The sequence below is a fragment of the Sprattus sprattus genome (genome assembly GCF_963457725.1).
Source record: "Sprattus sprattus genome assembly, chromosome: 1".
Taxonomy (NCBI): domain Eukaryota; kingdom Metazoa; phylum Chordata; class Actinopteri; order Clupeiformes; family Clupeidae; genus Sprattus; species Sprattus sprattus.
The window spans coordinates 53,336,277-53,361,276 of record NC_137920.1 but is presented as its reverse complement, the minus strand read 5'-3'; the positions used below and the strand labels follow the sequence as shown (position 1 = coordinate 53,361,276).

At 46.8% G+C, this 25,000-nt stretch overlaps 1 protein-coding gene across 1 annotated transcript in view; it reads left to right on the top strand.

Annotated features, from left to right (window-relative positions):
• Positions 1-7,364: 7,364 nt before the first annotated feature.
• sipa1 (signal-induced proliferation-associated 1) overlaps positions 7,365-25,000 on the top strand; it is a gene marked incomplete at both ends in the record, with an annotated part of 19,419 nt that continues 1,783 nt past the window's right edge. Inside the window, 14 exons of the mRNA XM_080844952.1 lie at positions 7,365-8,490; positions 8,915-9,039; positions 9,578-9,766; positions 10,562-10,736; positions 11,558-11,661; positions 12,387-12,544; positions 12,751-13,354; positions 16,117-16,391; positions 17,667-18,095; positions 18,585-18,723; positions 19,983-20,106; positions 21,496-21,594; positions 22,045-22,129; positions 23,710-23,788. Of these exons, the coding sequence (XP_080701078.1) occupies positions 7,365-8,490; positions 8,915-9,039; positions 9,578-9,766; positions 10,562-10,736; positions 11,558-11,661; positions 12,387-12,544; positions 12,751-13,354; positions 16,117-16,391; positions 17,667-18,095; positions 18,585-18,723; positions 19,983-20,106; positions 21,496-21,594; positions 22,045-22,129; positions 23,710-23,788 (3,711 nt within the window). The remainder of the gene's footprint in view (positions 8,491-8,914; positions 9,040-9,577; positions 9,767-10,561; positions 10,737-11,557; positions 11,662-12,386; positions 12,545-12,750; positions 13,355-16,116; positions 16,392-17,666; positions 18,096-18,584; positions 18,724-19,982; positions 20,107-21,495; positions 21,595-22,044; positions 22,130-23,709; positions 23,789-25,000) is intronic.

The following is a 25,000-nucleotide window of genomic DNA, read 5'->3' as shown; positions in this document are numbered from 1 at the left end:
GGTTAAAGATTATGTTGTAGCATGCTCTGTAATATAAACCATAATTACACAAAACGTTGTGTTTGCCAGAAAAGAAAAGAAACTGATTGCATGGCATACGGATAGGCACAATGAATGCTTGCATGTGTTAGTTTTTCTAATTTGAACGGGATTAACTGATGATAATAACCACATGTGCACATTTTCAAGATGGCGTTACGGCAAGGCCTCCTAAGAGCAATGTTGTGGCTCCGATTTCTTTAACACCAATCAGAAAAGCACAGCTCCAGTAATTAGTTATTTTTAAGCAATACATTTCTCCTCATGAATGCATGTACTTGGTCAGAGCTGTCATGTCGTGACCTGTTGTGTCATACTATTGTCTGTGGGTGATGTCATTTTTGTTCTGCTGCAGTGAGGTGTGGGGGTCTGATCTGATTTAATCTGGCCCTCTGCTTTAGTCGAGGGGATCATTTAAATACCTCACACATACAGATGCACCCACCACACACTAAAACAGACCAAAGGCAGCCCTAACGACTACATCAGGCTGAACAAATGCCCAAAATGGCTTCAAATCTACCAAAAGCCTTGGACGACAAGGGATCAATCAGCCACGTGGCACAGAGAGAGGAGAGGCGAGCTGGCAGCAGATGTGGCTCACGTGATCTACTGTATCTCATTTGGCCCCCTGGGAGCCTCGAGGGGCCCCTGATCAGATTTCATCTGAGGGTACAATCAGTGCTGCTCTTGTGGTGCCTCTGGTCAAGACCTCATATGTCTGCCACTTAGGAGGAGGAGATGAGATGTTTTAATCAGACAAAGTGTGTCAAATCCATCATTGGTTTAGTTTTTTTGTATTTTTTTTACACAAAGTTATTTGCGATTTCGTCTTAAAAATAAAAAAGGGCACAGGGATCAAAAGGGGCTTAAAACAATGCACGCAGCTTTAAGCTGAATGAGATTCACATGAAAGAGGCTGCAAGAGACCTGGGCATCTGGGTCAACTCTGGCTGGGACGGGCTCGGGACTGGATGACCGCAGGAACGCATCCTCGCCCGGGTGCGTGGGGTCGACGTGTGGGTGACATCACTTCTTGCCGCGCAGGAAGCAGGCACCCACCCCCAGCAGGAAGGAGGAGGCTGTGAGTGTGTGAGTGCGCTGGAGGTCAATGTGAGTGTGAAAAAAAAAAGACTGGACAGGAAGTAGCGTTTCCCTGAAAACGAGCCTCCTAGCCAAGGCCTCTGACCCTGTGTCAATTGTTAAATCCTGACCTAACAAACAAGTGACGTTTCAGCCTTGTGGCTCACCCCGCGCACGTGGGTCGCACAGGATAGAGGCAGCAAATCTCCCAGCCACGCCAGCATGGCCTTCACACCTACGGGAGGCACATCACCACTGGACCGCTTTTCACAGACTGAACACACTGATTTGAGATCATTTTTGGCACCAGCAAAACAGCTGGCCCACAGTCACAAGGACAGTAATTAATTACACTTACATGTTTTTCAGTTCAGCAGATGCTATTATCAAAAGTGACTGACGGCCTATGTGATAGTACAGGACTGCATTTTCTTAGGATGTGTGCTCCCGATGCATTGTATTCACAACGCTAACACTGATAGCATCTAGCACCGACAGTTGAGCTTGAGCAATTTGAATTCTGTCTTCGTAGGTATCACACATTTCCATAATGCTTATAGAAGCAGATCCCGTTCTCCCTGTGGTACCTATGGCAGGAGCACAACAGTGGTTTCCAGTGGCACCAGAGGATATGAGGGGGGCCCGAATGCACAAGGGTCGTAATTAATGTTCCCAATCTTCAGAGAATCCTGGAGAGCACTCTAATCCCCTGGCTGCATGTCCTGTGTAATCCTTCTTTGCTTAAGCCTCTGATAGAAGAAAGAAACATTGTAATTTGTACTTTATTTGGTTTGTTTTAATGCTGGTTGGTGCTTGATATACACACAGGCACTGCTGCACACACTACACACATACAAACATACACACACACTACACACTTACACACACACACTACACACACTACACACACTACACACACTACACACACACACACACACACACACACACACACACACACACACACACACACACACACACACAACACACACACACGTGCGCGCGCAACACAGTGGCCACTCTGGTTTCACTGTTTACGTCAGGAAGCAGCTGTGTGTAGGTCACATGGTGAGCTTTTGTTTCTGTCTGAGTGCAGTGCGCATCATCAAATGCAAATGGCAGAAGCAAACATACATGATAATCTGACCACACTGTTCCGCATGGAAGAAGCAATGCAGAATGAATTGACATAACTAACCGGAGTTTTAGTTTTTTGTTGTGGAAGAGGAAATGAATCCTGTGATGGCCTTAACCAATACAAAATTCCAGAGCATGATGACGGTCAGTCAGGCTGTTTCTTAGGTGAGGAGACGTGAGCACTGCAGGGCGAGTAGGAGGAACCTGTGGTCAGTCTTCAGAAAGAAAAAGAACATCTCCATAATCTTCATTTTGGTCTAAAATATATGCTGATATACCGGTATATAATATGCTGCTTTATTACCCAATCGTATTTTTTTTTATTTTATTACCTAATCTATTGACATTGTATATGATTTAAGAAAAAAAAACAAGACAAGAACTTTAAGTAGTCCACATGTGATAATGAGACAATCCTAAAAGCCCTGTAGACCCAGGCTCCAGTGGCTCATAGGCAGTAAGTCTGAAGCGCAGCCTAGGAGCTGTAATCTCCTGTAGGGAGGTGGGGATCTAGAGACAGAGGATTTCACTGAGTCTCTGGCTGGAGGGCAAGCACACATGAGAATAACACATGAGAATACAGGACTGGGGTGGAGAAATTGTACAGTCTCTTGTAGCAGAGGCTCTTCTGTATTTAGCTGGCATGATTCATAGTTGGATAACATCTCTCTACTGGTGTGAGTGTGAGTGCTTGTGTGTGTGTGTGTGTGTGTGTGTGTGTGTGTGTGTGTGTGTGTGTGTGTGTGTGTGTGTGTGTGTGTGTGTGTGTGTGTGTGTGTGTGTGTGTGTGTGTGTGTGTGTGTGTGTGTGTGTGTGTGTGTGTGTGTGTGTGGGTGTGTGTGTGTGTGTGTATGAAGGAGAGAGAGAGTTAGTTAACCTTTCCTTTGAGGGTTGAAGAGGGTTGAAGAACTTTGAAATATTTGCGCATGCTAAATATAGAGACATCTGTTTGTGTTTTTTGGTGGTTCTTTGTTTTTTGCTTTACTCGTCTCTCAACTAGCTCATCCACAGTCTTTAATATGGCATGAAAAACTGAAGGTGAACTAAACTGGAGGCTCTCCCTGTGTTAAGCGGCATGGATGAATATTTATACATTATATATAGGATATACACAGATCCAACTTAACAGATTCACAGAGAAAACAGAATGCCTCTTTCACAAATATCAAGTCATTTGTTTTTCCTAGTAAGTTACATTTTTCGAGGACTCCCTTGTAAGGTTCTGTTTTGTTTCAGTCCATGCCTCTGGATATAAGCAATACTCACTTGCTTCAAAATTCAGTTTGCCACTGGGTAAGGAAGACTTCTTTCGACAGGTCAAATTCGAGAAGCTTTTTGTAAAGTATGCCTAAACAACATGAAGGGGCCAACCGATTTTGTGCTAGGATAAGGAAGTAAAGTGCTGGCCTGACTCGAGCACTTCTCCATTGCAGTCATTGCTCATTTTACCTTCTTCCTCATCATAAACAGAGGACAGCCAAATGTGAGGGAACCTTATTATCACTCTTTTTCAGGCATGTCAGGAAAACAAAACACACTTACCTTTGTGCACCAGCACTACACATTTAACTCATTTTACAGAAATAGGAACAGTAATTCAAATAGTATTTATACAGTAGAGTAGATCTGAGAGCACGCAGGCAGGCACGGGAACTTCTAGAACTAGCAGAACTACAAGAACTAAAAACGGAAAATAATTTCATGTAAAAAAGTATTCCATAAATGGAGTAAAACTTTCACAAATCCCTACCAGACTTACGCAAGTCACTAATGGGAATTAAAAGTCCATTCAATTCACAAGCAGCTGCAAATGCCAGATACTGGGTTGTTAAAATGAGTCTCTCCACACGCACTGTGATGATTCCCCCCGCCTCCCCTTCTGTCACGTCTCTCTTTATCAAAAAAATAAATATATATAGTGAAACTGTATCTCGTAAAAAGAATGAAATCCAAAAATAGGATTCCTTTGTAAAATGGAAGTCATTAATATGAGTTCAGTTACAGTTACAGTTGATTGGGGGAACAAGACAACTCTGGCACGTGCCATCACTGACAGAAATACTTTTGCCTCTAATGTGAAGTAGAGGTATTCCAGGTTCTGAGCAATCCAATAAAATTTTAACTGATGTAGCAAATAATGAGGGAGTTTATTCTATTAAAAGTGACAGATTATTATTATCGTTTTTTCCTCAGCTGCTGACAGAAACCTTTCTGCATAAAATCTTAATTTTAACACATTAGAGTCTGTTCCTGCCAATCTGTTTACATTGTGACATTGGTTTGACACATTTTTCGCATTTTCACACACTCTTTCAAAATGGTGAGAGCTCATATCAGAGAAAGACACACAACAGCACCTTAAAAAAGAGGTGACAGCTGATGCAAATTTACTGTCATGATTGCAGATAACATCAGCACCCATGTTAACATTGGTCATTTACGAAAGAATCCACTCAGTTGGTCTGTTGTATTGTGTGACAGAGGCGTTTGCGAGTGTTTACGCAGTGCTTTGTAAGGGCCAGTGTATTTTGTAAACAAAATGTGTGATTTTGGAGGACTGTTGGAAAGTGTAACTCCAGGAGATAAGAACACACACCAGTCAGCATCTGCTTTACGCCATTACAAGGAAAGAGTTTGGAGGACTGTAGCGTTGACACATACTAAACTGTTCTGTTGCCCTGTGTTTATGTTTGGGCAGGAGGACGGTGGTCTGAGAAATTGGGGGCATTCCATTCGATCTGTCTGCAGTAACACACACACACACACACACACACACACACACACACACACACACACACACACTGAAACATTCACCAGAGAGGAGCTATTGGTCTGTAAGGTTTTGACGTAGATATTTAGATGGTTTCAGGATGGGAGAGGTTTTTTAGATTTATTTCAGTCCACGGGGCATAGTATGTTCAAGTTTGCAATACATGTGATTGTGGATGTGTGTGCATATGTGTATGTGAGTGTGTGTGTGTGTGTGTGTGTGTGTGTAATGTATATGTATATGTGTATGAGAGGGGGTGGGCGGGCGGGAGAGGGTTGCAGAAGCACAGATCCCTCCTCTTGCCTCTTCAGTAAGCATATCTCTGCAGCAGTCTGCGTTCAGCATGGGCTCCAACCACACTGCATCACACTGCACCTGCTCTGGAGGCAGCAAATCATCTCGACAGGGGTTGCGTGTGTTTGAGCTTGTGTGTGTGTGTGTGTATGTGTGTGTGAGAGCGAGAGAGAGAGTGGAAGAGAGAGGTACAGGAAACAGACTCAAAATGAGAGACAAGCTCATCCTCTCACCTCTGTGCTGACTGCAAACGGGTTTCCGTCTTTGCATAGCTGACGTCAACGCAGTCCCGAAGTAAGGGCAGTGAGAGGAGGAATCGAGTAAACTTCACAAGTGCTGCTCTTTCGCTGGGTAGGTGCGATGCGCTGTCTGTGTCTGTGCCAGGGAGAAACGCAGTGATGACATCAAGTCAAGTGTTTCGGGTAAGCGAGGAGCCTTCCTACCAAGCCTCTATCACGTCAATCCAACGCAGTTTATGTATTTTCCAAGTTTTGATTCACAAACCCTTGTGACGCTTTAGAGAGTAAACATACACTGACATGGCAGAGCGAGCTGAATTTTCACACCGGCACTTTAAGTGGCTGCCTAACAGATTGAGATAACAAGGGGCTGGTGGGGTCCTCTCGTACTCTGGCTCCATCTTGATCTGAGGCTCAGCTGATTGCACACAGTGTAGGTGGGCATTAGAGCACAAGCTGGATGTGAGGGAGTCGATATGTAGAGAGGCCTCTCTGGGAGGTATGACCAACACGCTTGGAGAGCCTAGAGTGGTTGTGCTCTGCTTCTGGTAACTCTCTCTCTCTCTCTCTCTCTCTCTCTCTCTCTCTTTCTCTTTCTTTCTCTATCTGTCTCTTTGTGTCTGTCTGTGTCTGTTCTTTCTCCCCCAGTGTTACGTTGTTGGCAGGCCAAGGCAGCATTGTTATTTTATTACTATTTTACTCTGACGCTGCATCTGTGAACAGGAAGGGCCCCCTCCCCCCATGTGAAGCAGGCTATTGTGACAGTCTGTGGGGTGGATGTGGTGTGTGCCCTGCACCGGCTGCACACAGGCTATTTTCGGAAGGGAAAAATAGTAGTGAACAGGAGTACAAGGTACAAAAGTGATATGGAACAATGGCGTAAGCGTCAGACCACCTTGTTTGCCTTTGAGGTAGCCGCTAAAAAGTAGAATTGTGTTGTCTCCTTTGTGAACAGTATGAGAGGTGACTGAGTAAACGTAGATTTCCAAATAGGTTTGTGATGCTGCAGACATTGCAACAAACATCATCAGAACCATCCAGGCTCTAAACCAATGTTCTCTCTTCCACCCATAGGAACAGGGCCAAACAGCAAAGCATTTAGCTTTGGTCCAGTTACTGCTTATACTGAATTACTGCTTTTTACTGCTTATAACGTCTGAGGCATATCTGTGTGATTAAGCAGGGGAAAACACTAACATTCTTTTGAGGCACAGATGGTCTATTTTCTGCTCCTCTGTCTGACTCAGCCAGTGTTATAGTTTGATAATTTGAAAGATTAACAATCTGTGCCTTCTTCCACAGATAGTCAGCGGAGAGCACCGAAGCACACCTGAAACCCCCCGTGAGCCGGTGGGGAAGCTGAGCCAGAGGGATTCTCAGCGCCCAGTACACTGCACCAGCCTCTAGAACAGGCCACTTCTGCTTTCCTCGGTTCCTCATGTGTGGTTTCTTTAGGAACACTCTACAATCACCACCCCTATCAGGACAGACCGGTTCTGCGCTGACAGATGGAGACTGAGACTTTATCATGAGCAGTTCTCTATGCCAAAAAACAGAAGACGCTGTTATCTGAAGGTCACCTAGGGAGGACTTCTTCTGCGCCGATATTTTCTAACAATCAGCAGGACAGCTACAGCGCTACTGCTACAAGGCCCATGAGAGACATATGTTTGTGTGCGTCACCTGATCGTCAGCTCCATTTCGAGGCCGCAAGGCAGACAGAGACGAGGTTTGATATTTCACTATAGAGGTGGTCAGGCAACATTTAGAAACTGAGGCCTTTCAATCTTTTCGGACTGGCAGCTATGCAGTCTGACGACCTCTTCATCCGCAAGCTGCGTCGGCAGAGCCCGCGGCCGCCGCTGGCTACCGTCAGCTTTGACCCGAAGAGGGACAGCGGAGGAATCCGGACGCGCGTGGTGGCCGAGTGGCCTCCGCGGCGGGACGGGGAGGGCACTGAGGACGAGGCGCCTGGGCTCAACCTGCGCTCGGTGGGCCGCAGCCACATCATGCAGCGGAGCAACAGCGATGTGACGCTGGGGGACCTGGACTCTGCTGGCAAGGCCGGCGGCAAAACGGCCCGGGTGTTGAGCGAGAAGACCAGCTCGGGGGTCGGGGGCGAGCCGGTGGTGGTGTTGCACCGGGAGTACGGCAGCCTCTCATCTCTGGAGAGGCAGATGCGGTCCCAGTCACAGTCGCAGTCACTCGGGGGGGACGAGCACGCTCCCCTGAGCCCCAGCGCAGAGCGCTTCAAAGACCCGCTGCTACTGCTGGGCTTACAGCCTGGCCCCACAGAACCGGACGGCACCCCTCCCGCGCCGGCAGGGGAGCCCCCTAAACCGGCCAAGCCCCCGAAGCCAGATGGGCTGAACAAGCGGCCCAAGCCCTGCCATGCATCCCTCCTGCCCCCGCCTGGCCTGTGTGACCACCTGACCGGAGGTTCCTGGGTGCGAAACTTCGCCCACTATGACGTGCAGAGCATACTGTTCGACATGTCCGAAGCAGCCTCCAATCGCGACAGCATCGGCCGCAAGAAAAACATCACCTCGGGCGCATCAGCCGCATCCCAGCTGCGACCCCTCAGTCAGGCGAGCCCGGCGTCTCCCTCCCAAAACAGCAGTGGTGGCACAGCCAGCGGCGAGGACCTCGACCAGTCGGGTCAGCTGATGGACGAGGGCGACGGCAACGACAATGAGCTGTTGCTCAGCTGCCCGCACTTCCGCAACGAGGTGGGGGGCGAGGAGCAGGTGGGGCTGGGGAGGACGCGGGGCCCCGGGGGCCAGTGGTGGCCCCTCTTGAGCCCCAATGACGCCGTCTCAGTGCTGGAGGAGCCCCGCGAGAGCAACGTGCAGCAGCAGGTCAAGAGCAACTACTTCATCGAACACGCCGACCTGGGAGCGCGCTACTACCACAAGTACTTCTACATGAAGGGTGAGAGTTGTTCATATATATATATATATATATATGTGTGTGTGTGTGTGTGTATGTGTTTTATTCGCTTTTGTGACTATGTGAGAATATGGTTTTAAACTCGAAATAGTGAGGTGTGATTTTCGAGAAGTGACATTTTCACCTCTTGCGTGGATGTGTGTACAGCATCTGTGTGTTGGTGACTACAGTTGTTGCTTCAGTGCCTTCATAACCTCATACACACACACACTCACTTCCCTCAGCCTTTGCTGGTATGTGCCAGAACGTCTTTGCTGCAACCTACTTGCACATGAGGTCTGGTTTGGGGCATCTATGGTGTGCGATGGAAGGGTCCTGCCATACTGTCAGACCGAGCGGATCATCTTTCATCTAAATTGCAATTGTTTGTCAGGCTAACTATTGCCTCTCTGCTTTCTGTCACAAGATCACCAAAACTTCTTTGGTGTGGACGACCGGCTCGGCCCAGTGGCCATCAGCTTTAGACGGGAAGAAAAAGAAGGATCCAGTGGGGCTCAGTACAACTACAGGATCATCTTTCGCACAACAGAGGTGAGAGGAGATGAGGAACCTGTTACTACTTATGATCCATTAGATCATTACAAAACTATATGTTCACTGCAAATCTGTCATTATTTGTAACAAGTACTCTCTCTCTCTATCAAGTGGCACTACATATTGTCACACAAGCTTTCTTCTCAGTGCAATCCAGTTTAGCTGTAAAATAATCTGAGCCTTAGATGTCACCCACCTACGACAGTAGGTTTAGGTTAATGTATTCCCAGTTGCTCAGATCAAGCCTTGTATATTCACTCAAATCTCAGTCAAAGAGCTCTGCAAACAACAACTTCTACACGATATTGTTTTAAACCAAGAGAAATTAATGAAGATAAATGAGACGAGGATGTTATACTTAAAGTAAAAAGAACACACCTGGCTATTCAGATGTACACTGGTATCACTGGTTTTATTTATACCTGTTGCAGTGGACATAGGTCAGATTATATGATCTCAAAATAGTTCAGCGATTATTTCGCTTTTGAAGACGCGGATCTGTCGTGCTAACTCGCATTCTGCACCCTCTATTCAGCTGAAGACGCTGCGCGGCTCGATCCTGGAGGAGTCTGTTCCTTCGGCGGCGCGACACACAACTCCCCGCGGTCTGTCGCCCAAGAGGCTGCTGGAGTTTATCATCCCCGAGCTCAACCTGCATTGCCTGCGCCTGGCTTCCACGTCGCCCAAAGTCCGAGACACGCTGCTGAAATTGGACGAGCAGGGCGTGAGTTCCTTACTCTGCTAGCTGAGCTCCTTCACAATAACATTGCAGAATAGCCCGTGTATGAGCTAAAGCCATGATGTAACAAGTCCGTACTGGTCTATCCAAAGGACTTGTTTGAGTAAAAATAGCATATTGTGTTCACCATGTAGCCTGTGCACATTCTGAACATGAAGCGTTTTAAAGGCACCCAGTGCAACTTTATGTAAACATTCAATGAAAAATAAACATTCAATTTCTAGTCTTTTTTAAACGTAGTAGGCCGTAGTAAGTTTCCATAACTCCATACCATTACATATCGACATTCAAGGAGCAAAGCTGAGACGTTGTGTGGTGAGAACTGATAGAAAATCGTAAACAACAACAATCGCCGGTGGGGAGAAGCCATTTTTCCATTGACTGGAAGCCTGCTTTATTTATTGTAGGTTACAAAAAATAAATAAAATGGCGGCGATTGTTGTTGTTATCGATTTTCTATCAGTTCTCACCACACAACGACGTCTCATCTTTGCTGCTTGAATGTCGGTATGTAATGGTATGGTGTTATTGAAACTTACTTACTTACTTACGTGTAAAAAAGACTAGAAATTGAATGTTTATTTTTAAGCCTCGAAAGTTGCACTGGGTGCCTTTAATACATGTCATAGTGTCCTATCCTAGCAACTCCGTTCCTTGTTTTTGCCTTAATTTGGTTTTGTTTTGTTCCAGCAAACTTCCCCCTTAAACTACTATGACATAATTATTTGGAAAAGCCATAGCTATAACAATCCCCCCATATGTGTATGTCCCTCTGTTTAGCTGAATTTCCAGAGGAAGGTGGGAATAATGTATTGCAAGGCAGGACAAAGTTCGGAGGAGGACATGTACAATAACGAGAGCGCTAGCCCAGCCTTCGAGGAGTTCCTGGACCTGCTTGGAGAACGAGTGAGACTGAAGGGCTGGGAGAAGTATCGAGCTCAACTGGACACCAAGAGTATGTTGGGTGATCATGATCTGATGCTCAAACTGACTGAACCTGTGGTGAACTGGTAGTATATAAGTGTAGATATAAGCTAAAGGTGTAGTTCATAGGTGTAGTTTATAGGTGTAGATATAAGCTAAAGGTGTAGTGTATAGTTGCGTAGATTAAGCCAAAGGTGTAGTATAGGTGTAGATATAAGCCAAATGTGTAGTATAGGTGTAGATATAAGCCAAAGGTTTATTTTATAGGTGTAGATTTAAGCCAAAGGAAGCTTAATGCTAACATACTTGGCTTCCAGCTTTATGTGCTTTTGCTGATCCTCATCATGGTGCGTAGTTAATGCTTAGATGGAGGTTAAAAAAAGTATTTTTTCATAAAATAGAGAGCCAGAAATAGTGTTCCTTGATTTTTTTTGTCTCCAAAAATGAAAAATGGTGGCGCGCATGTCACTTAAATTTGTTAGTGAATGTCAGTACACTTAACATTTAAGCAAGGCGCAGGAGCTGGAGTTGAGATGAGTGTGGCATTGTTAAATCGGTGTGAATTTTGAGTGTGACAGTTCTGAAATGAAAGAGCTGCAAACACAGGAGGACTTCACTGAAAAGGTGTTGTGCTTCCTGCACTGCAGTCTACCCTTTTTAGTGTTGGTGTCAGGCTGATCTACTGTGTGATCTGTGTGTGTGTGTGTGTGTGTGTGTGTGTGTGTGTGTGTGTGTGTGTGTGTGTGTGTGTGTGACTCTGTGTGTGTGTGACTTTGTGTGTGTGACTCTGTGTGTGTGACTCTGTGTGTGTGTGTGACTGTGTGTGTGTGTGACTTTGTGTCTCTACCTCAGCCGACTCCACGGGAACCCACTCGCTCTACACGCGCTACCAGGACTACGAGATCATGTTCCACGTCTCCACCATGCTGCCCTACACACCCAACAACACACAGCAGGTAATTAACCAAGGCCAGTGGTACAAGCCCAGCATGGATAATTAAAGGGATGTTGCAACCCAAAACAGCACAACAAAGTATGTCGAGGGTTGGGGGGTGGGGTGGGGTGGGGTGGTTAACAATATGTGCTATGCAGGCTAAATGAAACCTCACAACAATACACAGCGTACCCGGAAACACAAGGTTTTTAACAATGCGCAAATAAGATAAGCAGTGAGGCATATGGCTTAAAATAATCCAGGGGAGGCCTGCGCATGATAAGGATCTCTCTCAAGGAGAGCAAAGTAAAATCCTGTCATTGTGCATTGATTTTGAAGGCTGCGCGTTAACCGCGCTTGCCAGGGAAGACTTAAACTTCAATAGTGGCACTCGGGTAAATGCTTCTTTGGCCTCCAACCAAGAGGAAAGTAAAATCTATTAAAGGCTGTCCGAGCGTATGGCGCTGTGCCCTCGCCGTGCCCCTGCCTAACGGGCACACTGCGCCAGGAGGGCCCTGGCTTACTGGAAGCGATCAGTCGCCGCCCTGAAATATGACGCACGGCACGTAATTAGGCATGCAATATCATAATCATCAGTGGATCAAATTACTGTAAGAGTAACTGTGTTTCCTTTTTTGGGGTTTCCATTCTCTTTCTCTCTCTCGCTCTCTCTCTTTGTCTCTTTGTCTCTCTGTCTTTGTCTCTTGCTGTCCTCCTATTTTTCGTGTTTCTGCGACCCTGCGCCAGTTGCTGAGGAAGAGGCACGTTGGCAATGACATTGTGACCATAGTCTTCCAGGAGCCTGGAGCCTTGCCTTTCACTCCCAAAGCCATCCGCTCCCACTTCCAGCATGTCTTCATCATAATACAAGTCCACAAGCCCTGCACAGAAAACACCTATTACAGGTAAAAGAAGGAACCTTCTATCATTCCTGTGATTATGCATTATGTGATGTAATTGAAGTTCTTCAATCTACCTTTCTAGCATGGTCCAAACATGTTGGAGTATTTGCAATTTGGTGTATGTCTGTTCTATTTTCTACATTGTAATCCCCACTGTCTCTCTCTCTCTCTGTGTCTCTCTCTCTTCCTTTTTGATCTTTTTTTCTCAGGGTGGCTGTGACTCGCTCCAAGGACATCCCGCTGTTTGGTCCACTGTTTCCCAAAGGCGCTCGTTTCCGGCAATCGCCAGCCTTCCGTAACTTCCTGCTGGCCAAAGTGGTGAACGCGGAGAACGGCGCCGAGAAGTCCGAGAAGTTTCGCTCCATGGCCACGCGCACACGCCAGGAGTACCTGAAGGACCTGGCGGAGAACTACGTCACCACCACCCCCATCGACTCCTCCACCAAGTTCCCCCTGCTGTCGCTGGGCGGCAAGCGAAAGGACAAGATGAAGGGGGCAAAGGGCGCGGAGCTCCACAGTGCCGGTGCCCTTGTGTGGGCGGTGATGGCCACTCAAGCGGGTGAGCCTGACAGCCTCAGACTCCCGTGTCTGCTGGGCGTCTCGGCCGAGTCGGTGGTGCTCATCGAACGCTGCTCGCGCCGGGTAGTGTTCAGCAGCTGCTGCCGTGACGTGATTGGCTGGAAGGCCACAACGGAGAGCGGGGCGAAGGGGGGGCCTTCCCTGGATATCTTCTACGAGAGGGGCGAGTCAGTGTCAATCAGTGTCATGGAGAGCCAGGTGGAGGACATCAGAGAGATTGTGCAGCGACTGGAGGTGTGACTCACAAACATACACACACACACCAACACATACATGCACACATATACAGCCGCGGAAAAAATTAAGAGACCACTTCAAAATGATCAGTTTCTCTGGTTTTACTATTTATTGGTATGTGTTGAAGTAAAATGTACATTTTTGTTTTATTCTATAACCTACTGGCAACATTCCTACCAAATTTCAAATAAAAATATTGTCATTTAGATCATTTATTTGCAGAAAAATGACAATTGGTCAAAATAGCAAAAAAGATGCAGTGTCTTCAGATCTCGAATAATGCAAAGAAAACAAGCTCATATTCATTTTTAAACTACACAATACTAATGCTTTAACTTAGGAAGAGTTCAGAAATCAATATTTGGTGGAATAACCTTGATTTAAAATCACAACTTTCTTGTGTCTTGGCATGCTCTCCACCAGTCTTTCACATTGCCGTTGGGTGACTTTATGCTACTCCTGGCGCAAGAATTCAAGCAGCTCGGCTACTTTTCATGGCTCGTGACCATCCATCTTCCTCTTGATCACATTTCAGAGGTTTTTTTTTATGGGATTCAGGTCTCGAAATTGGGCTGGCCATGACAGGATCCTGATCTGGTGGTACTCCATCCACACCTTTACTGGCCTGGCTGTGTGGCATGGAGCATTGCCCTGCTGGAAAAAACACTTCTCAGAGTTGGGGAACATTGTCAGAGCAAAAGGAAGCAAGTTTTTCTTCCGGGACAACATTGTACTTTGCCTGGCTGAGGTTTATAAAAGACCATAAGGATTGAACCAAAGCAGACTGGAGGTTCTTCTAAGTTCGTCTTCTCTGATGAGTCCAATTTCACAGTAGGTGCAAGACTCTGTGGCTTGTAGGCCTCTCCAGGTCTCCATCTAACCATCAGACGACCATGTGTTGGGCAAAGCTGAAAATTGGACTCATCAGAGAAGACGAACTTAGAAGAACCTCCAGTCTGCTTTGGTTCAATCCTTATGGTCTTTTACAAACCTCAGCCAGGCAAAGTACAACGTTGTCCCGGAAGAAAAACTTGCTTCCTTTTGCTCTGACAATGTTCCCCAACTCTGAGAAGTGTTTTTTCCAGCAGGGCAATGCTCCATGCCACACAGCCAGGCCAGTAAAGGTGTGGATGGAGTACCACCAGATCAGGACCCTGTCATGGCCAGCCCAATTTCGAGACCTGAATCCCATAAAAAAACCTCTGAAATGTGATCAAGAGGAAGATGGATGGTCACGAGCCATGAAAAGAAGCCGAGCTGCTTGAATTCTTGCGCCAGGAGTAGCATAAAGTCACCCAACGGCAATGTGAAAGACTGGTGGAGAGCATGCCAAGACACATGAAAGTTGTGATTTTAAATCAAGGTTATTCCACCAAATATTGATTTCTGAACTCTTCCTAAGTTAAAGCATTAGTATTGTGTAGTTTAAAAATGAATATGAGCTTGTTTTCTTTGCATTATTCGAGATCTGAAGACACTGCATCTTTTTTGCTATTTTGACCAATTGTCATTTTTCTGCAAATAAATGATCTAAATGACAATATTTTTATTTGAAATTTGGTAGGAATGTTGCCAGTAGGTTATAGAATAAAACTAAAATGTACATTTTACTTTAACACATACCAATAAATAGTAAAACCAGAGAAACTGATAATTTTGAAGTGGTCTCTTAATTTTTTCCGCGGCTGTACACACACAAACACACAATAGCGTGTGGATCGGGCCACATTTTTCTGTCTGAGCCCCGCCCACGGAGTCGGCTGAGGTAGAGACACAAAGTCACACACACGTTCACACACACACACAGAGTCACACACACAGAGTCACACACACAAAGGCCCGAGCCGGACAGCCATTCAAATATTTTGTCCGAACCCGATCCAAACCCGACCCGAGCTTGACGGAGTCAATGTCTCAACTAATACTAATGACACATTACGTACGTTTTTTAGGAATAGCCTGCCTTTATAAAACTTGGGCATCAACAGATAAATTAACTTGCTCACACAAACAAGCGCTGTTAACGCACAAGCATGCACAAGAGGGCAAATAAGCATATTGAAATTAAATTATTCACATTGCAAGAACGGAATGAAATAGCCTACACATTACACACGCCAGGCATCTGCTATGCCTAAATTAAACTCACGTTAAATGCTACACCAGAGGAGGCACAACAAACAAGTCTTTCCGTTGAAGATCTTTCTTTTCTTGAAAACTTTAAGTGAACGGCAATGTTTGTTATAAAACAATCTTCATAGTCCAACCATCGAGGTTAAATCCATGTTGTTGTTGAGGATGGCAGCAATCATATTTCATTAAAACTTCTTACATTGGACATATCCAACAGCCTCATTATAATTTGCATCGACTACTAAGCAGAAATATCTCCATACAGAAGATTTCCCTTCGTTATCTAGTAAGGTTTAAAACTCTCCAGATGACCGTTTGTTTTTAACTTCCTCCATGATGCCCGTTTGCCACCTGTAATCGTGTTGTCACAACTAGGACATAAACAAATTCCCGCCACAGGAAGAAGGCTGTTATCCTAAATGTATTCACAAATACAAACTTCTGCATTTTGTGAGGCAGACACGTTGACTTCACTACTATATTTTAAATATGGAATGTTCAATGCCTTATCGCGCTGATGTATCCGAATGCAAACACACACACACACACACACACACACACACACACCACACACATCCCTTTGTGCTTTTTAAATTCGCTGGTTTCCTCCACCTTCCTTACCTCAGTTTGTGACGCGGGGCTGCGAGGCTCGTGAAGTGACCCCCCTGCGGGACGGCGTGGGCCAGCCGGGCTTCCTGATGACGGAGGAGGGCTTTGTGACAGAGCTGCAGCCTTTCGGCTACGCGGAGAGCGGCGGCCTGCAGCTGGCGGCCCGCGTGGTGCGTCTGTGTGGCCAGCCGCTGGTGCACCTGGGCCCGGAGGAGCGGAGTCGCCTGCTGCGCACCGCCCACAAGATCCACATCACCGTCATTCCCCCTGACGAGAACGGCAAGCCGCGCAGGTGATGTGCTCGCAAAGGCATAGGCGTTGCTGCTGTTGACCATGCATGTCTGTGGGGTGGCAAAGATGACATTGCCACTGCGTTGGATGGCACATAATGCTTAGATATAGAAAAAAGTGAGAAGAGGGGGTTTTGGCTGATGGTGGTAGGAGAGTGGGATCATTATTGGCACTGTGTTTTTTCACTCGACCTCTGTATTCCATTATGATTTGGCCGAGGCTTGGCTGTGTTCTAGAGGTATCAACTGCACACTGTGTGGAGGGCATGAGTCACGGGGTCATGACGGGACACTACAGGATGCCAGAGGTGATCTGATGGGCTAGATTGATGATGCAGTAAGACGAATGAGCTTTAAGTGTCTGGAGACAAATGTTAATGTAGGGATCTGGACATGAAGCACCCCAGATGCTGTTATAACATAGCTCTGATTGTTGTATACCATGAGGAGAAAGGCATCAGAGGAGCCTGGAAAAAAGACAGGCAGAGAGAGAGAGAGAAAGAGAGATTGGAGATGGCAGGAATAGCTTGGAGGAAGGGTGAGGGTGGAGGTGGTGAAGGTTGGGAAGCCGGTGGGAGTGACTGAGAGAGAGCGCAAACAGATGGAGTCAGGAGTCAGCCATGAGGTCACGCCAGGGTCACGGCTTGTCTCAGTTTAGCACCGACGGTGGTAAAGCGGGTAGTCTTCCACCGGCTGGCTAGTCATCAGTCGCCTCTGCTAATGAGGCACCGTGAGTATACGGTTGGGCAGGTAGAGGCAGTCGCCAGCCTCCGTTGAATTATTTTGATATCGATGCAGATAGAGGCCGTGCCAATGCAAATGACATTCTGCTGCAGCTTTGCTTGCGAACACTCCCAATGAAATGTGGACTAAAATAAAAAAGATAAAAATGTCATGAGTGATGGAAATGTATTTGCAGTCTGGCCCTAATGCAAAGCGATGTCTCAGTGCCAAAAATATATTTAGAGAAGCATTTCATTAAGAGGGAAATGCTCTGAACTGGCAACAAGATGAATTTAGCAAACTGTGTCACCACAGCGACTTCTGGTTCTCAACAGACAAAGTGACATTTTAAAGAAGAAACATTTTTTATGACTTTAGTGAATGCAGTGCAGATTGTCAAACCACATGCAGTTTGTTCCTGTTTCTACATCCTGCAAAGCGTTCTTTGGCACCTGTGTGTAGATGCAATTCTTTAGAAATAGGAACCAAAAGGGATATCATTTACAATATGACTGTGTTCCAATGTGTTTTTTATTTGTGGTTTGTGACTGCAGGAGCTTCTCTGAGTTGTACCAGAAGGCCATCCAGGATGCCGAGGGCAAGTCTGGGGAGGGCCAATCAGGAGAGGCCTGGGTGCTGGACGAGCGGGAGGACGAGGAGGAGGACGAGGAGGTGGAGGTGGACGAGGAGGTGGTGGAGGTGGAGGATGATGAAGAAGAGGAGAGGACGGAGGGCGAGAGGGTGCAAGGAGAGGGCATGGAGGCAGAGCCGGTGGAGCAGGTGGACGGGACAGCCTCGGACCTGGCTCCAGCCACCGATGAGGGAAGCCCCGGGTCCCTGCTCTCCCCACCCAGCCTCCCCCTCCTGCGGGCCACATCCCTGCAAGACCAACCCCAACCTCCAGCTCCGGATATCACCCCCTCCTCTCTGACGCGCAGCTTCTCCCTGGAGAGACACCCACCCTGCCAGGACCTGCTTGAGGGGTACGGCAGCTTCCCTCCCACTCCACTAGCCTTAAGTTAGAGCAGCATAACCCTGCCTCTTACCCACCTCCCTCTCATATCACCAGTTACTAAACACCCTCTTGTGTTAAAGCAGCATAACCCTGCCTTTTATCCACCTCCCTCTCATATCACCAGTAACTGTGTGTTTGAGATAGCGTTAGAAGCAGAGAGAAAGAGATGTGGGTGGTGTGGATATTGAAGATTATTATTGCATTTACAATAATTCTATTATTGTGTTCTTGAAATTAGCGTAAAAAACAAGTATTTTGCATTTAATTGGTGGAATGCTTGACTTTATATATATATGTCTGTGTATGTGTGTGTGTGTGTGTGTGTGTGTGTGTGTGTGTGTGCGTCTGTGTGTGTGTGTGTGTGTGTTGTGTGTGTGTGTGTGTGTGTGTGTGTGTGTGTGTGTGTGTGTGTGTGTGTGTGTGTGTGTGTGTGTGTGTGTGTGTGTGTGTTGATCAGGCATGTGTATGACAACGTGGCAGTGAAGGTGGACAGGCACATCTATGAGAACCCTGGGGAGCTGATGGATGCCACGCCTGACCTCATCTTGGCTGTCAAACCCAAGATGCCTGTGGAGGAGGAGGGACCACAGAAACAGGTTACTCACACACCCTCACACTCACACACACACTCACACTCACACTCACACATACAGTTCATGTGCACACACACTCACACACATTCATATGCACACTCACTTACACATTCATATGCACACACACACACACACTCAAACATTCATATGCACACACACACACACACATACAGACAAATGCTCTCTCACACACACACACACACACACACACACAGAAACATATACACTCAGGGAAAGAAAGACAGAGACAGAGAGAAAAATAATGATGGTGAAAAGGAGAGAGAGAGAGAGAGAGAGAGAGAGAGAGAGAGATAGAGAGAGAGAGGGAGTTACAGTAGGAGATGGCATACATTCACCTCATGGGATTAGCTGCCGAAGAAAGAGGAGCAGCATTTCCCCTCCAGCTCTCTCCCTCTTAATGTTTCATTAATGTGTAAAAGACGTGGCCCGTCACCAGTTCTGTCTGTCACTCCTGATGACTCAATTCAGCTTCTCCACGGCCACTCTGACTCCTCTGTGGCAGAAAAGAGCTGCTTAAATCTGTTTCGCTTTGTGTAATACAAGCATGGCATCTCCACAATGCCATGGCTTATTTCCTGCATTGACGTACTTCACAATAAAGGCTAATGATGGTCACCCACACACACACACACACACACACACACACACACACACACACACACACACACACACACACACACACACACATACACATACACACACACACACACACACACACAAATCTTGATAAAGCTTGACATGGACATAGCGATATCAGAACATTTCTGGTGATTATAAAATGCAGAATTGTCTGGTCTTCGTTTCAGGGCTGTGTGCCTGTTATTATTCCACAACGGTGAAATACACACAGTTCTGGTGTAGAGATGGGTCTGTCAGATAGCATTATCTCTCTCCTACTCCTTCCCGTCAGTTTGAGATTGCAGAGCGTCTGGATAAGAACCAGTGAAATTGATAATCAGTGATTAATTTGACAGTTTGGGCATCACTCTCCTTCCATTGCTAAATCCCATGAGCAAATCCCCTTTCACTTGTAAATATTACCTAATGCTATGTCTGCTACTATTCAATATCGAGCTCTATGAAGTCAACATTTGAACAAGAGTGAGCCAACTGCTCTACACAACACAACTCTAATACTGCATTACAATATTGGCTCACCGTTCGTCTCTCTGTCTTTCTGTCTCGTTGTCTGTCTCTCTGCCTTTCTGTCTGTCTGTCTGTCTGTCTGTCTGTCTGTGCAGTTTGGCTTGGTTGAGCTGATTGAGGAGAAGGCATCCGCCAGCCACCCCTCGGCGCGCCCCGAGTGCATGGACCGATCCGAGCGCAACTCCAGAGCCCTGAGTCTCCACAACTCCATCACCAAGAGTGAGTCCACTCTCCTCCTGCTCCGCTGCCCCGCTGACATTCATCACCTAAATGAATCCACATACACAGTCATAAGATCAGCCACGCTTCTATTCTCTTCCCTCCTACTCGCTTCCATGACCATACAAGACATAACATGTAATATCTGCCTGTTCCTGCGTTCATAAATTGACTCAGATGCTAAAATTGGGTATTGGGGGAGTAAAGCTATTTGGCACATTAAAAGAAGAGGCACTGACGTGTGTGTGTGTTACACACTGTAGTCTTTGTGGGTTGAAATGCGCCACAGTCTCACTGGCGTAGATTCTACTGTGCTGTGGGTTTCTTTGTGTAAGTTGTCTCTATGACAGGGCCGGCAGTGGAATAATGTGTTTGGTAAATTCACTGTAAGTGGTGGTTAATTCGGCACAGGCAGAGCACAGAAAGCAGTGGGCAGAAATGTCTCTGCCTGTAACTGAACAATACCGGTGGTGCCCAAAATTGTGTAATTGAGCCCATCTTTTCAGCCACCAGACCCTTTCTCCCCTCAAATCCCCCTCGACATAATCCAACCCCTCCCCTGTTTCTCTTTGTCCCCGCGCGGGTCTTTTATCTCCCCTGCCCTCTATCCTCTTACCCAATACTGTTCAGCCCAATACTGTTCAGTCCCCCACACACACGCCCCGGCCCTTGTGCTAGCACCCCCACCAGCTCCAGACTAAAGGAGGGACAGATGGGGGTAGGCAGGGCGGGGTGTGGACTCAGACTGCTCCAAATCAAGGGGTCCTCTGGGCCATCTGCTGCCCCTCTGCTAGGGCGGCCCTCTGGGGGCGCTCCCCTTCCCCTTCCCCTAGCCCTTCAGCCTTTACTGCCGCTGAGCGAATGCTTGAACTGTGTGTGTGTGTGTGTGTGTGTGTGTGTGTGTGTGTGTGTGTGTGTGTGTGTGTGTGTGTGTGTGTGTGTGTGTGTGAGTGTGTGAGTGTGTGTGTGTGTGTGTGTGCGCCCACTGTCTCTTTACAGCATCACAGCGCTCTGCTCACAGGCTGAATAGACCGCGCTGCTGTTGTTGACCGCTCCTCAGGTTCGGGCTGGTTGATCTGCCGTCAGTGTGTGCTGAAAGCGCCCTCTTGTGGACATATGTGGCTGCAGCCTTGTTCAGACTGTTAGGGAGTGGGGTAGCCATTTCTGTAAGGGCAGCGTCAAATGTTGAACTGAATGTAATGCACGTATGAGCTCTGTGCTCTAGTTAAAGTACATGTAAACATGTCTCTATGTTACCAGTCAGGGACACCTTTTCTCTTTTCATGTGTGTCACTCTAGGAAATGTCTTCTTCTGTTACTGTAGTTAACCTTAATGGTCATTGTTGATTTGCAGTGAGGGTACAATAATGTGTGTGTATTCCTTCCCAGTCCTTTCAGAAACGACAGATTCCAGTGAAGAGGAATGGCAGTCCATTTCCGACCTTGCCACAGCCTGCAGAAGTATCCTGGAAGCCCTGTCAAGAGAAGGTGCGACCTTAGGAGAGGATAGTGTTCTGAGGTGTCCGAGTCGGGGGGCTGTTTCACCCCCGAGGTGGAGGCAGGGAGGAGAGCTGTGGGGAAGCAGCTCCACATTCTAGAGATTCCATTTCCTATACTTTACAATTTAATGGTGCATGTAATGAGACCCCAGCAGTGTTTCCTTTCATCCACTGTGTACCTGCGTAGATCTGTGTGTGTGTGAGTGTGTCTGTGTGTGTGTTTCTCTGTGTGTTTAAACACTGCATTGATATATGGGAAAAACTTACAGTCATGCTTGCGCCACTGGGTGCTGCAGTGTGTGGGAGGCTTATTTGCCGTGCGAGTGTGAGTGTGTGTGGGTGTGTGTGTGTAGAGGGCCCCTGTAGAGAGTCTGACTAACACTGACTAATCCCCCCCCCCCCTCCCTCCCCCCCTTCACCACCACTCCACCCCCTGCAGACCGGAATCCAGGAGATGGAAGCCAGGCCTCCGCTGAAGGTCTGACCGGGCAGAGCGATGGCAGGCTGAGGGACGGGAAAGACAGGTGGGCTCTCTCTAGCTTTAGACTCACACCATCACACGCTTTATGTGTGCCACTTTCACTCTGGTTCAGTGTGCTACCCAGTCACTAATCAGGCAGCTTTGGCTTGATCTCGCTGTACTCTGCATTATTGCTCTCATAATTTTGTTTCTTATTTGTTATATATACAGCCGCGGAAAAAATTAAGAGACCACTTTAAAAAAAATTATCAGTTTTTCTTTTTTTACTATTTATTGGTATGTGTTTGAGTATAATTAACACTTTTGTTTCATTCTATAAACTACTGACAACATTTCTACTGAATTTCAAATACAAATACTGTCATTTAGAGCATTGGTCAAAATAACAAAAAAGTTTCCAGATATTGATTTCTGATCTCTTCCTAGGTTAAAGCATTAGTATTGTGTAGTTTAAGAATGAATATGAACTTGTTTTCTTTGCATTATTTGAGATCTGAAAACATTCCATTTATTTTGCAAATAAATACTCTAAATGACAATATTTTTATTTGAAATTTGGTAGAAATGTTGTCAGTGATTTATAGAATAAAACAAAAATGTTAACTTTACTTTAACTCATACCAATAAAAAGTTAAACCAGAGAAAATGATAATTTTGAAGTGGTCTCTTATTTTTTTCCGCGGCTGTATATATAATTTAAATATATATATTTTTATACACACATGCATACGCACACACAGATCGTCTACATGCACACACACACACCCACACACACAAACCCACACCCAAACTCACACCCACACCCACACCCACACACACACACACACACACACACACACACACACACACACACACACACACACACACACACACACACACACACACACACACACACACACACTCACACACACACACACACACACACACACACACACACACACACACACACACAGATGCTTCGGCGTAGTCTGGCTTGATTGTACCAATCGCATTTGCATGATAATACTGACTGGAAATTGCAGAAATAACATAAGGGAATATAAATACCCCCAGCTCACTGTAGAGTAGGTTAGTTGTTTCCTCATTCTCAGTCGTGCCACCCCCCCCCCCCCCCCCCCCCCCACTGATGAAGCCACCTCTGTTCGCCCTCTGACTCAGTCTATAGGCATGTCTCTCTTTCTGTCCCAGTCTTGCGCTGCCTGACTCAATGGTTCCGTCTGTCTCTCTCTCTCTCTCCCTCTGTTTTCTGGCTGACCCAGTGTACTGTACTGAATCTCCTCTCTGTTACACAGTATCTGATTCAGTGATGGTGCATGTCTGTGCGCCTCTTGAAGTCTTCTTCACACGCACACACGCACACACACACACGCACACACACACACACACACACACACACACACACACACACACACACACACACACATTTTTTACACAAAATGTTCCTTTCTGAAGAAATGACACATACAATACATACGAGACTGACAGATGAAATGAAATATGCATTTTCTTTCCTCTTCTCTTTACTTCTCTTTTCACTTATCTTCTGCCATGTTTCCTCTCTCTCTCTGTTTCTAACTCATAATCTCTCTCTCTCTCTCTCTCTCTCTGTCTGTCTGCCTGTAGTGATTCTCCTGGCCACCTCGAGGAGAAGGTGTCCCAGCTGGAGGCCATGCTGAAACGGCTGCAGGATGACCTCCAAAAGGTACTGCCAGTGCAGATGGCCAACCACAGCCCGACCCCTGACCCCCATCACAGCATCCTGCCCGCCCAGTGACCCCCTCCCCACCGCCACCCTTCTCCCTGTCCACACAATCCCCACCCCCAACCCTCCCCACTTGACCCCCACCCCATCCCTATCCCCTAAAACCCACCCCACGCCCCACTCCCTCCCTTACCACCTACAAACCAGACCCTGATTGCTACATTACAGAGCCAATCAGACAGAGGGATATAGCGGTAGGGCGGGCCAAGCAAAAGAAACCTGTCTTGTCATTGGGCAGGGTGAACAGAGGAGATAAGAAGATGGCTGGAGGGACACTGGGCAGCCATGCTCACTCTCTCAACACTAAGCGACCAGTGGCAGTCGAGGCAAGTACAGCATGAGCATTTCTCCTCCGTTGTGCTTCCAGAACAATCGAAAAAACAACCCTCCCAGTAACACATCACCAATTTGCCTAGCGAGCCAAGCTACTAAAGCACACACGCACACTCACACTCACACAAACACACCCACACACACACGCATACTCACAAAAAGACCAGCACTTCTGACACGCCGTGGAGTACCTGAGAGCAGATTGGATATGAACAACCTCCCTCTGTCATGAGAGCACACTGGCACGCACACACCCACACACACACACACACAAACACATTTCCACAGTTCTACCAGGTAGGGTGTTGAGGTGCGGAAAGGCAGTGACGAGAGCCTAAAAATACACAGCTCATCTGTAGCCCACAATACTTACAAGAAAAAGCTCTATCCTTTGGAGGAAGATCTCTCAGGCTTTCACACATTGGTACTAAAATGGGAATGGAGAGAGAGAGGGAGAGAAAGAAAGAAAGAAAGAAAACACCATCACCATGTATTTTTAAAATCCCTCTCTTGTTGACCACTAGCTGACACTTAAGTAGCTAAGTCATTTTCAGCTCAGCATTAGAGCACGGTTCCACTTTCCCACACCAAATTTCCCCAGAGAAGAGCCAGTGTCACTGAAAGATCACCGCTAAGCGAGAGGCCAGTATCCAATCTAGTGTTCAAGGCTCCAAGGATTTAAGTGCAAATGCTATTCTTCCCACTTGGTCCCTCAAACAACAGCTCTGGAATCACCCAAGAAACCTGCAAACCTAACTTCAGCTCTAAGTGCCTCTAACAAGTCCTAACCCGCTTTCTGCTCTGCAACCACTTCCCCCT